Source organism: Anguilla anguilla, chromosome 5 (assembly GCF_013347855.1).
Source record: "Anguilla anguilla isolate fAngAng1 chromosome 5, fAngAng1.pri, whole genome shotgun sequence".
Classification (NCBI taxonomy): domain Eukaryota; kingdom Metazoa; phylum Chordata; class Actinopteri; order Anguilliformes; family Anguillidae; genus Anguilla; species Anguilla anguilla.
This window is the reverse complement of record NC_049205.1, coordinates 27,275,869-27,289,059: the sequence shown is the minus strand read 5'-3', so window position 1 is coordinate 27,289,059 and position 13,191 is coordinate 27,275,869. Positions and strand designations below refer to the sequence as shown.

The following is a 13,191-nucleotide window of genomic DNA, read 5'->3' as shown; positions in this document are numbered from 1 at the left end:
CACCTCACCCACCACCAATGTGTAGCACCCACCTGGGTGATGCACAGCAGCCATTTTGCGGCAGGACACTCACCACACATTAGCTAAGATGGAGAGGGAGAGAACATTTTTTAGCCAATTAAATCAGGGGATAATTAGGTGGCAAGTTTGAGAAAGCCAGGTCGGAAATTTAGCCAGGACACCGGGGAACCCTCTACTTTTTGCAACAAGTGTCATGGGGTTTTTAATGACCACAATGAGTCAGGACCTCGGATTAATGTCTCATCTGAAAGACGGCATCTCCTACAGCACAGTGTCTCCATCACTGCACTGGGGCATTGGGGTTTATTTGACCAGTAGGGAGAGTGCCCCCTGCTAGCCCACCAACACATGGTGTGCCCCGACCCAGACCAGATCTCCCACCTGACAGTGTGCCAATCTCCTGTGGACATTGTAGTATTAGGCTTGTCTGTGTTTCACTACTCCCATTCTCTCCCTCACCTCTTCTGTGAAGTAAAGTTGATGTTCCAGTACAGAGTATTGAGATTTCTGTGGTGTCAGAGCTTGATGTATAAGCCTCTCCAAGGGGCCTTACAGGTGCCTTCGCTGCCTGTTCAGCAGGTGTGCATTGAGTGGTGTCATGCTTGCCCTTGTTGACGGCAAACCTGAATTCTGACAGCCACAGATCCCACTCCCTATGACGCTGCCCCACGAAAGAAGCAATCATGAACTTCAAGGTCCTCTTAACTCTCTCAGTACGGTTTGTCTGAGGGTGGTAACTGGTGGTCAGTTATTGAGTTACCCACCACTTCTTGCACAGGTAAGAGAGGACTTAGCTGGTGAAATGAGCACCATGACCAGAGACAATATATTTAGGAACACTCCATCTGGTGAACATTTCATGTTTCAGAATGTGGCATATTCTGAATGTTTTACTGTCTCTGAGGGGAAACAGCTCCACCCATTTTGTGAAGTAATCCACAATGACTAGCAAGTATAGCTTTTCCTTCTTACTCCTGGGTAATGGGCCCATGAAGTCCATGCCAAACATGTATCCAGCTTCCTCCACAATGGTGGACTGTAGAAATCCCGCTGGTTTCCTGTTGTCGGGTTTGTATGGTTAGCACCTACAGATAGTGCCGCCATTTCTCCACTGCCCACACTACTGCCAGGCACTCTGATGCTGAGTAATTGGTTTCTGCTCCACGGAGCCCCCTAGAGGCAAAGGCGACCACCTTCTAATCCTCAGGAGAGCTTTGGGTCAGGACAGCCCCTAGCCCTACATCACTTACATCCATATGAACCTGGAAAGGTAATTTTAAGTCTGGATGAGCTAGGACAGGAGGGTTCTCAAGAGCCTTCTTCAGAATTTCCATGTTTTTACATTCTTCCGTCCACCATCATCCTACTCCTTTCCGCTTCAGATTGTTCAGCGAGGTCAGCAAACCAGAGAATGAACTTGTGGTACCATCCGACCAGACTAAGGAAATGCTGGAGGCTTTTAAGATCATAGGGTGTTGGATATTGGGTCACTGTTGTGGTCTTTTCAGGATCAATTTCCACTTCCTTTCCTGAGACAGTGTGCCCCAGGAATTTTAGTTGATTCCTGAAAAAGTGGGACTTTTTATGTTTAGTGTGAGATTGGTATTGTGGAGTTTACTGATGCATTATGGTCTTTAGTGTGCTGTTCCTGGTTAATTTAATACTAGGGCTGTCAATCGATTAAAATATTTAATCGCGATTAATCGCACGATTGTCCATAGTTAATCGTGATTAATCGCAAATTAATCGCACATTTTTTTATCTGTTCAAAATGTACCTTAAAGTGATATTTTTCAAGTGTTTAATACTCTTATCAACATGGGAGTGGACAAATATGCTTGCTTTATGCAAATGTATGTTTATTTATTATTGGAAATCAATTAACAACCCTCAAAGGTACTGCATTTAGCATAACAAAATATGCTCAAATCATAACATGGCAAACTCCAGCCCAACAGGCAACAACAGATGGGCATATTGACCTGCTAAATTTAGCATTACTTAGTAATATGAGCACTCACACAATGTAGTGTGTCCAACTTTATGCTTATAAAGGTTCACTAAAACATCCCGTTTTTTTAAGCATTAACACAAAACGATGGACCTCAATGCAACAAAAGACACATTGTACAACAGGTTCATTGGTCAGCTAAATTTTCCATTACTCAAAGATCATTCCCTGGATCCCTTGCACTTCTAAAGCAAATCACACAATGTAATTATGTCAAACCTCACATGGGGAAAATAAAGGCTCACAAAAACATCACCTTCTACTATGTGGGATCAAAACAGGATGATACAAAATAAAACAAACAATAAATAAAGTGAGCAGGAAACAGTGTAAAGGGAGTATAATACAGAACTAGGACTCAAACTAGGATATTGCAGTTAGGCTATACTTCCATTTATTTGGATACAACAGTTAGGCTATACTTCTATTTCTTTGCACCGAGCCAGTTGCTTAAACAGACAAGCCTGTTTACATTGTCGGACGACAGGGCAGCTCCCTTCTCCTGAACAATATGCCCAGACAATTAAAAACTGCGTTCACGCTGTTTTACTCGGGAAAACATGGATTCCCACAGAAAACACTGCTTTATTTTATTGTTAATGAGTATATTAAATGAGTAAATATAGTGAAACCGCGAAACTAGTCAGGCTGCAATAGTACTGAAATGTAAATATGGTATCACTGTCAGGTGTTTCGTTATATCATTTGCAGCATTTATTTCTGAGCAAAATAACGTTTTCTAGCTAAGCTGGCTAGCGAAAAAAGTTGCTGATGGATATCGTAACTTTTAAATTTCACATATTGCTATAATGAATGGGAAACATAAACGATATTAACGCATATCACATAATCACACACCCAAATGAAAATGCATGAAAAGCCTAAATACACCATTTTTCTTTCTTACCACAAACTACAAATGCCGCCATTTATCTCGAATTTCTGACCTATAATTCCGAGTTCTACGACCGTTCAGTTGCTTTTTTCACAAGTCGGACCTCGTTTTTCACTAGTTTTGAGTTGTCTTGAACGCAGCATAAGGGTTGGGCAAACATTCATCATAACAGAACGTGCGTTAAAAAAATTAGTGGCATTAAAACAAATTTGCGTTAACGCGTTATTATCGCATTAACTTTGACAGCCCTATTTAATACACAATGATGTAGTTCTCCAATCACTCTCCCTATCAACCTCTGGAAAGGGGTGGCAGAATATTTGAGTCCAAAGGGCATGGTTTTGAATTGGTACAGCCCAAAAGGGGTGGTCACTGCAGTCTTCATCTGGCTGTCTTCATTCATCGTTACCTGCTAGTAGCCCGATTGTAGGTCTAGCGACCTGAACCAGGCAGATCTATGCAAGGACTCTTAAGATATCATGAATGATGGCCATGGGATAAGCATCCTGAGGCATTTTGGCATTCAGCATCCTATAGTCGATACAGAAACAGAAGATCCCATCAGGTTTATTCCCCAAAACAATTGGTGATGCCCATGAAGAATGTGTGGGTTCTTGATCCTTCAGCATTTGTTCCACTTGCCTTTGCTTTGCTTTTTTATTATGTCCCTTTTTAGTGGTGAGACTCAATAGGCTTGGGATCTGACTGGGATGTCATCATTGGTGTTGATTGTGTGCTGGATGATGTAAGTCCTACCTATCTTCTTAGAGCACACTGAAGGCCATGTATTGAAAAGACTTTGCATCTCTGGTGGGTGATTGTTCAGGAGATCCCTGAAGGTGTTGGAGGGTTCCCCACAGCTGTGTTGATGTGTTGGGTACACAGCAGGCATGACCATATATAGGCTCACTGCTAACTGACTCTCAGCCTTATCAGCCGGCTAGGTGAGACAGTCACAATTGAGAAAAAGAAAAAAGGATCATTTCCTGTTAATCTTCATTCCATAGCTATGTTCTCCTGGGTTCTTCTGGATCCTAGTTTTCATGAGGAAATCCAGCCCAAGAATAAGGGGAAAGGCCAGGTGGTTGTCAACCATGACATGTCTCAAGAGTCCACACACTCCCATGCCAGGCATAAGACAGCAAGGCTTTTTCATACTGCTGTGTTTGTCTGCCCATGTGCTAATACAAAGTTACAGTTATCTCCTGTGATCAGCTGCTCCCCTGGTCTTGTTACATTCTGCCAGAGCTCTTCTGCTTTATGGTGAATGTGTAGCCAGTGTCAAGGACCACTTACCCAATTAGGACCGGACTTCTAACGGGACCACTAGCAATGCAGGAGTCTTGGCTTAGGCTAAAGCCATGTGCTGTGTCAGCGCGCTGTCTGGGTTGCCTTTTGTCTTCAGTGGTTTCCTTTTTGTCTTGTCTGATACACTTTGCTGGTTCACTCTAGACCAATATTCTCTTTCCGAGGCCTAACATCTCCATAGTATGGACAGTCTCCCTCAGACTGCAGACTAGGGAAGGATTACTGTTATTCATTATCCTCCTCACCTGTTCAGACCTAGCCTTGTCTGGCTTCCATTTCAGACACAATGCCCTATAATCATAGGCAAAGTCACAAAGACATTGAGCCTCATTCACCAATATCTTCCTAAGCTTTTTCTTAAATTTGTTCTTGAGGGTTAGGGTTAGGGTTCTTAAACCGCAGAATTGTTCGTACATGTGTTCTTAACCTCTTAGCACACAGCCCATAGTGGTCGGCACACCGGCATGCCGAGATTACTAAACTCAAACATTCGGTGCTGCTGCAACCAAAGTGTGCGTTAAAAACAGAAACGCGTTGTTTTAGTTTCATTAGTAGACGATACACGACAACTATGCCGAAAGCGGAGTTTCGCAGCCCCACCATTGTCACTCTGGTCATTCATTTAACACGCACCCCCTCCCTGTAGTCTCATCTACAAAACACCCCCCACCCACCCTTGACATAATGGACAATATTGTCTATCTTCGTATTCATAAAAATATTCTTTCACCACTAAAAAATCATATTCCGTCATAGCAACAAGATAAACCTGACAATAGCCCTAAGATATGCCTTATACAGCAGTGAAAACGCTGCTCACTGAATAACGAAATAAACGAGAAAAAGTTTTTAAAAATGATACCATGTCATTCTACAGTCAATATCTGGGACTAAATATTGAATAAATATACAACCTTACTGTTGGTTTTACGTGTAGAGATGTCCCTTTTGAGACTGCGTGGTCATATATTGTCTTGGACAATCTGTTTGGGAAATATACACGCATTTGTGACTCCTGGGTATCTTCCAAAATAGCTGTGTGTAATACCACACCTGTTGTTTACGGCGTCGTCGCCCTTTTTTTTCAGTCGGGCTTGATTGACAATTCATTTATTCAGTAGGCGAGAGTATAAGCTTTCTAACGATGTATAACATGTCTAATTCTGCTTTTGGAATAGTGTTTTATAGGTCAGCGTAACAGAAAATATTCTTAGCATCGCATTCACTTACGCATTCACTCTGTTAGCAGAAAAATACGCTGCACCTAACGATGGTCAACGATATTTTGTAATTTCTTGGAAAATACTATTATTATTGAGGACTTCTGAACATAGCTAAGCCATATGTTTGCTGATAGACCTAGCTGACATCGTTTTCTGGAGCAAAACAGAAGCGAATAGAACAGTATCATCAGGGGTGGACAGTAACGTACATAAGTACATTTACTTGAGTACAGTACTTAAGTACATTTTGTACTTTACTTATGTACTTTACTTGAGTATTTATTTTTTTGGAAACTTATGACTTTTACTCCACTACATTTGAAAGATAAATATTGTACTTTTGACTCCACTACATGTCTATGATGATTGTCGTTACTCGTTACTTTGAAGCATAGCTTTGAAGTCAACAGTTGAATATTTTTTTATTTCATAAAATGAGATTGGCCACATGCTGTGTTCCTCACAGGAGAAAAACCAATCACAGTAGCCTACTCCTAATAAGCTGTCGATCAAGTTCAAAGTGCTTGCTTGTTGCACCAGTGGTTGAACAGTTCAATTTCAACGGTAATTATGGCGACGGCAGAAGATAAGGATGATTCTTCGCCACCAGAGCACCCATGGCCATATCTCAAGTCCATGTTTGAGATTTGTGAAATTCAAAAAGATTCATATTGTTTTAAATGTTTGCTCTGCTTACCGCACACAAACTACATCGCTGCATTCAAAAACTCACCGTCCAATCTGAAAAAGCATGTAGGTATGTAAACGTTAGCTAACGGTAGCCCGTTTGCTAATTATGAAGTTGTCTGAGCTTGTAGTGGTTGCAGTTTTTATGCTAGGATTGGTCAGATGAAATTTTATTGAATTTGAGCGAAGGCTCATCCAACTGTTTCACATTTCAGGCAATGCTATCTATCACCGGGGTTAAATTGGGGGTGGACGCGGGTGGACGGTGTCCACCCACCTTTGGTAAATAAATAATTTTGATCGGCAGTTTTACAAATAACTATGACAATCCAGTCCATTTAGGCTCCAGTCCATGTGTTCCCTCTAGCCAGTTACTCGCTCAACCAATCAAAAATCCAAAGAGAAAAAAAAGCTCAGGAGGAACAGTCGTTTTTATAGACAGCACAGAAAGAAAAATATCGTTGATTGTCTTGATTGATTGGAAGCGGACGTGGTAGGTAGTTTCATTAACATGTAATTTCATCTATGCAATATTTTAAAGACAGGTGAATAAACAGCCCCCACGAACGCCGGCTATTATTAACGGCAACTTTGATTGCTTAAGCAAAATCAGCAGGTTGCTGGTCAGCAGCTAAGCTAGGATTGAATATTTCCCACATATATAGGCCCTAACGTTTTATTCAGCGGCGACTGGTGAGCTGAAAATTGGTGGGGCGCAAAACTTTACTTTAAACTAATCATTGATCTCAACCTGTTTTCATTAGTAATTTTCCTTTATAATAAAGCGTGCAAACAATCGGATTAATCAATTGACAAGTAGCCTAACACACAGCGTCTTCGTACCGTGTTAGGGGGATTAAATCATAAATTCAATTTATCTGTTAAAAATCCGTTTTAATCACCAAGTAGTCTACACTTAACACATAAGATACGCCAGTCTGTTATCTACTATGTTAGCTCTCAGAATAACCAGCAAAAACAAAACCTGCACTTCAATTGCGTTTACAATCTAGCCTACGCATTGCAGATATTTGCCATGAATAAAAGTGCGGAGAAAGAAGTGTATCCGCAAATAATGTTGATTTAAAATGTGCCCAGTTTCGTACTGCAAATGAAAATAAATGTAGGCTATACGGCCTAGGCTACTCGCTAAAACTGCCTATTTGGGGAGAGCTGGCTATATATGATAATATTGAGTAGCCTATTTTGTGGATTAATTGTATTGATACTCAAGGAAAATCAGGGGAAGATACCGCCACTGCTTAGCGATTAAAACGGATTTTTCTAAATCGCATTTATCATTTAATCTCCCTAACACAATGCGACGAAGCTGTGTCCCTTTCCATTTGATTAATCAGATGTTTGCATGCTTGGTAATCACTGGGAATTTATTAAAACAGTTTGAGATCAATGATTAGTTTAAAGGAAAGTTTTGCGCCTCACCAGTTTAAGAAAGATGGATAAAGGAGGACAAAGTGAGGACAGGAGGAGGACCGATTATTTTCGTGGGTAAAAAAAATTCTCAGCATTAATGACACTCAATAAACTTGAAATATATTATGTAACAGCTTGCATCAATAGTATACATTCTTTTTAAAACATTGTTTTCCTTAATTACAATTATGTGCACAGTACATTAAAGAGACATTCATTGGGTTGTACCTTTTTTCACCCACCTCCCACCAGATCTCAGGGTCCACCCACCTCCCAAATCCCAATTTAACCTCTGTCTATCACATGTTGCTATCTAATAACAGTAAAAATGCATCTGTAAATGAGCTTCTGTAGATGCATCATAGAAACAATACAACAGTGCGTTGACATTAAAAATAAAATGTACTTGTGAATACTTAAGTATTTTTAAAAGCAAGTACTCCAGTACTTTAACTCAAGTAAAAATTTGACTGAACAACTTTCACTTGTAGTGGAGTAATATTTGACCAGGGGTATCTATACTTTGACTCAAGTAACGGAGTTGTGTACTTTGTCCACCACTGAGTATCATTGATATTGTCTCTGTCTCCATCTACTGAACATAGAGGAGATTTCATCATTGCTATGTAAGTATTACTGCTCAAAATATTTCGGTTATATACGTTATTTTTGAAATTGAGTATCTTTAAATAGGTTAGTGGTGTTATATAATGTGAATATTTCACACTGTAATGTACGCGTTAGATGGTAGTGTAATAGTTTTTGTGAAGCATGCAACAGTGATGACGTGAGAGTTGGAACATTATAATATTATATTAATATTATTAATATAATATTATAATTATATTTTTTGCATTATTTTTTTAAAATCTGATAGCAATGTTTCATCTTAAACCTTCATAAGGGGCTCATTTATATGCTTTATAATGGACAAAAAGCATTTTATTCAATTTTGGAGAGATATGTTTCTGGGCACCTAGCTATTTTAGACCACTGTACTGACTGAAAGCTTGTAATTCCCTTTTGAAAATTATGCAACAGTGATTTTCTGTAAAAACAGTTGATTTGTAGTGAAATACGTGAATATGTTGTGATTTACAGCAATGCATAATTTAGACATTTTGGATAGATTTGGAGACGCTGGGTACACTGCTTAGTTTTTGCTTCATACATCTATAGTAGTTCTACATATCCACCCTTAGATTTTATGAACTTGTGGTCAAGAAGTTTTTGATCTAGCACATGTATAGTTTAACCTCCTGTATATATACAATCTCTCAGTATTTAATTGCAAACTTAAGAAGTGCAAATTTATTTTTGATTTTTTGTCAAAACAATTGCATTTGTGGCACTTTATTTCTTCCAAAATTATGAATATAAACTAATCTGCATTAGTATTGTAAATTGTACAAATGTCTTGCTTCATTTAAGCCATTTTTCAAGTCTCTGTGGTGTTCACATCTGGAGTTATAAAGCTTTAAATAGGGTACCCCCTAAATGGGCAAGGATTGGCAAGATTTGGCTTGTGCGCTAAGGGGTTAAAATGATGAATCCCATTGTCTTCGTAAGTTGAAAGCGCATGCCAGTTGTTCCTAATTAGCATAGGTAAACGCCCCCTAATGCCCATAAAAGGGCATGAGACCGCAGGGCCGTGTGCACACACAGAAATCGAAAAGAAAAGTTGAGAGCGAACAAAGTCAATAATGCCCAAACGAAAATCTAAAGATGCTGGAGCACCGGACTCCAAACGAAGAAAAACTTCAGTAGTTCTGAAGTGGAGGTATTGCTGCAGGAAGTGAACAGCAAATGACCTGTCATATTTAGTAGCGTCAGTAGTGGATATAAAATAACACAAAAAAGATGCATGGGATGCTATTACTCATTCAGTGAACGCTGTAGGCTATCCGGAGAAGGGCACACAACTGATGAAGTAAAAAAATGGTTTGATGTCAAATCTGAGGAAAAAAAAAAAATGCTGGTGGGAGTGGGCGTAAGGAATTGCGTGTTATGCATTCAAACGACAAAGCGCTTCTCGTCACATTAATACCACTAATTAAATCAACCTACCTTACCTAAGAACAAATCCCAAATAAGAAAACATTGGTGAATGTCAGAATCTTCGTGAAAACTGCATAAGTGGGTTTTAAAAAGAAAATTCTTCTTAAGAACGGTTGGCGAATGAGGCCCATTGTTCTGACCCTTGAGCCATTGTTCTTAACTGTTCTTACACCTAACTCAAGTAATCAGTTGGTAGAAAAGCTGTCATGAATTCTATCTGGTCATGCACTCTGTGCTTTTCCATTATCCAGTTTCTGATGGGCCTCAGGGACAAGAAATTTTCACATTTTTCTACAGTCTAACACTTGAGCCGTCATGACATTATCCGATAGCAGGGAACTCCAGGCAAATTGGAGGCTTAGCATAAAGAGTTGGAGGACCTGACACACTGCCTATGGAGCTGCCATGACCTCACTGCTATTAGGGATGGGGTAGTTAAAAGATTTTTGAGAAATTAGTTTGTTAGTTAGCTTTAGCTTACTGACTTCCTTTTTCCATTTCATCTCGTCTCAACAGGCATTAAAGTTGTTTTAGGGAACTCCTCATAAATGTCTCAAGGCCTTCAAACGTTAAGTCTACATAATTCTTCAGGCTTGCCTTTCTATTCACAGCACTGTTTAATGAAGCTCTGAAATCCCCCTCTAGTCTCTACCTTGTCCTGCATTTCTTTAATGTTGTGTTTTACCGCTTGTAATTGAGCATGAGTATTGCCAGCCACGGCAGTTGCAGTTTCATCATCATCATCATTTTCATCAAGGTACACTTCACGTTTTTTGCATCTAAGTTCGAAGTGTCTAAGCTTTACAACAGTGTAGATGCAGCAGTGCATCTTGAATCAGTGACTAATAAAAGCTATAATTTTAGAGAATGCTATTTTAGACACCGGCAGCTAATTGGGCTATAAAAGATAACAAAAGCTGAGAATCTGTACTTTAAAAATTTGTTTGTTTACAAATCTAAAATTGCAGAGTACAGAGCCAAGTCAAGAAAAAACAATGTGTCTTTGTCCCAAAAATTACAGACCTCAAAATATATACTACAGTGTTCAACAATAATGGTGGCCTGAAACTCAGGATCTCACTGTCCTGCAGGATTATTATGCTTGATCTGCCCTCATTAAATGTAGCTAGAGACACACAGTGATCTCCCTATTGTTTGGTACAAATGGCTTCTCGGGTGTTTCTGATTATTCAGGTGTGTTCAATTGCTTCTTTAGAGCAAGTATAAGAGAGCATTCAGTATCTAGTCTTGATTCTAGGCTTTTGATTTCCTTTGGAGTCTGTTTTTGGTGTTTGTCAGAATAAGGAATGTGTCCTCCACACTTGCCATCACTCTGATATTGGCGCCGCAGATGGCTGCCTCGGTGTGTTGACCAAAACAAATTCCTCGTATGTGCAAATGTACTTGGCAATAAAATACGATTCCGATTCCGATTCCGATTCCGATTACGATACAAGTGAATATTGGTCTCATTTGTCAACAAGGCCCTTTTCCAGAACATTGCTCCAGAACAGGCTCCTATAGGTACTAAGCAAACTGTAACCTGGCCATTCTGTTTTTGCAGCTAACTAATGGTTTGTATCTTGCATTGTAGTCTCTGTTCATTAAGCATGTGAATCTACAGACAGTAGTCATATCCATTCCTGAGTCCTGAAGAGTGTTTCTGATCTAATGCCCCGTACTTATACAGCACTGAGAGTTTGCCACTTTTCAGGTTTTCCCACAGAAATAACCACAATGACCACAGACTCTCAGCCCTTAAAAACATTACTTTCTGTGCCTTCTGACCTCATGTCAACAGACAGAATTCACAAACAACTTCACACGTCTGCACAATAAAGCCCCAAACTTATGGATTTAGCATTTTCTCCTACTTCTTTTTCTTTTTACATCATTACATATGCTCCAGGCCCACAAAGAATACATCTCCCCACTGGACAGCTACATCAGCAAATAAAAACATCAGACACTCAGGCAAAATGGAGGCAGGGGTGGGATAAATACAGATAAAAATTAGACATATGAAGGCCTATTAAATAAATGTTAAATCTTTCAAACTTATCCACACGTTTCCCCTATTAATGTACTGTATGCTTCTCCACACATGGCCAAGTTACATTAAACAATTTAGGAAATATTGGGTAGCATTTCTTTGGAATACAGCTTGTTTAATTTTTGTGAGCTAAGAGCCTATATTGTTTCTTGTAACTTGGCGGAATTTTTATATCATTACTTTTAATGGCAGGCCTACATTTTGCCAGTTTGAATTCATGACTTATAGATAGTGCCTTGTATATGTGAGTAATTTACCATTTTTCTACGTCAAAAATGTTTTTTCAGTAGATATATACAGACGGGTGACTGAGTGGAGGTGTACTGCATAATACAATTAAGAAATTAACATCCTATCATACACTGTGGCATGTATAAAAATGCTGAGCAGGCCCAGTTGACCATGATTTTTGATCAAGATGGCAAGAGAATCTAAAAAAAAAAGATCTTAGTGACTTTGAAAGAAGGTTCATTATTGGGGCATGGATGGCAGGAGCTTCAGTCACAAAGACTGTTCCACTGGCTAGTTTCAAATCAGAACATTGATTAAAGTGACATCTGCATTTAGACCTATAGGAAAGACATCAGTAAATGGGGTTGGAAATTGTGGTCGAAAGTGCACATTCGATGACCGTGAGGCTTGTGCATTATGTGTGATATGTAAGTAAAAACAGAAGAGCAACTCTTCCTCAGGTGACTGAGAATGTCAATGCAGGATGTGATCCGACTGTGTCAGCAAGAACAGTCTGTCGACAACTACATAGAGAGGGATATTATTAGTATGGTTACAAAGTCGAATGACATTTGAGAGTTCAGTATAGGTGTGTGTGTGTATATATATATATGTGTGTGTGTGTGTGTGTGTACGTGTGTGTGTGTATCCGTGTGCGCTGTATTTAGTATATTGCTCAGAATTATTTTTGTTTTACAGTCAAATCCTTTACAATTGCAATTTAGCAGGTCTCAACTGTTTTAATAACTTATGCTGATCTAAGGACAAAAAAATGCTTCCTTGCTCAATAACATGTCATCTGCCTTTTTAGGTCCAGGAACGAGCCCTGCCCATAATGGCCAGGTCTGCAGCACATGGGGAAATTTCCACTTCAAGACCTTTGATGGGGATTTTTTCCAGCTCCCCTCCTCCTGCAACTATATCTTTACGTCTCTATGCAAGAGCAGCTTTGAGGATTTCAACATCCAGATAAGGCGGCAGGTGGTGAACGGCCTACCTACCATCACCATGATCACCATGAAGCTGGACGGGATTGTACTAGAGCTGTCCAAAGATTCCCTTACTGTCAATGGCGAGATGTGAGTTATTAGACTTCTAAGACAGGTGTGGGTAATGCAGTCCTGGAATGCCAGAGATGTTCTGTTTTTATGGGCTCATATTAATGAATATGAAAATTAATCGATTAATCGATTAATCGAGTCAGGAGATTAGATGAAGGAAAACCAAAAGATCTCAGGCACTCTAAGATCAGGTTTTGAATTCTTCTCTT

At 39.6% G+C, this 13,191-nt stretch overlaps 2 protein-coding genes across 2 annotated transcripts in view; one reads left to right on the top strand and one right to left on the bottom strand.

Moving 5' to 3' along the window:
- LOC118227486 (tryptophan 5-hydroxylase 1) overlaps window positions 1–13,191 on the bottom strand; it is a 214,253-nt gene that overhangs the window by 174,771 nt on the left and 26,291 nt on the right. The window lies entirely within an intron of this gene.
- The window catches only part of LOC118228155 (mucin-5AC-like), an 81,641-nt gene continuing 81,163 nt past the window's right edge, over window positions 12,714–13,191 (top strand). Inside the window, exon 1 of the mRNA XM_035419492.1 lies at window positions 12,714–13,000. Coding sequence (XP_035275383.1) covers window positions 12,714–13,000 — 287 coding nt within the window. The remainder of the gene's footprint in view (window positions 13,001–13,191) is intronic.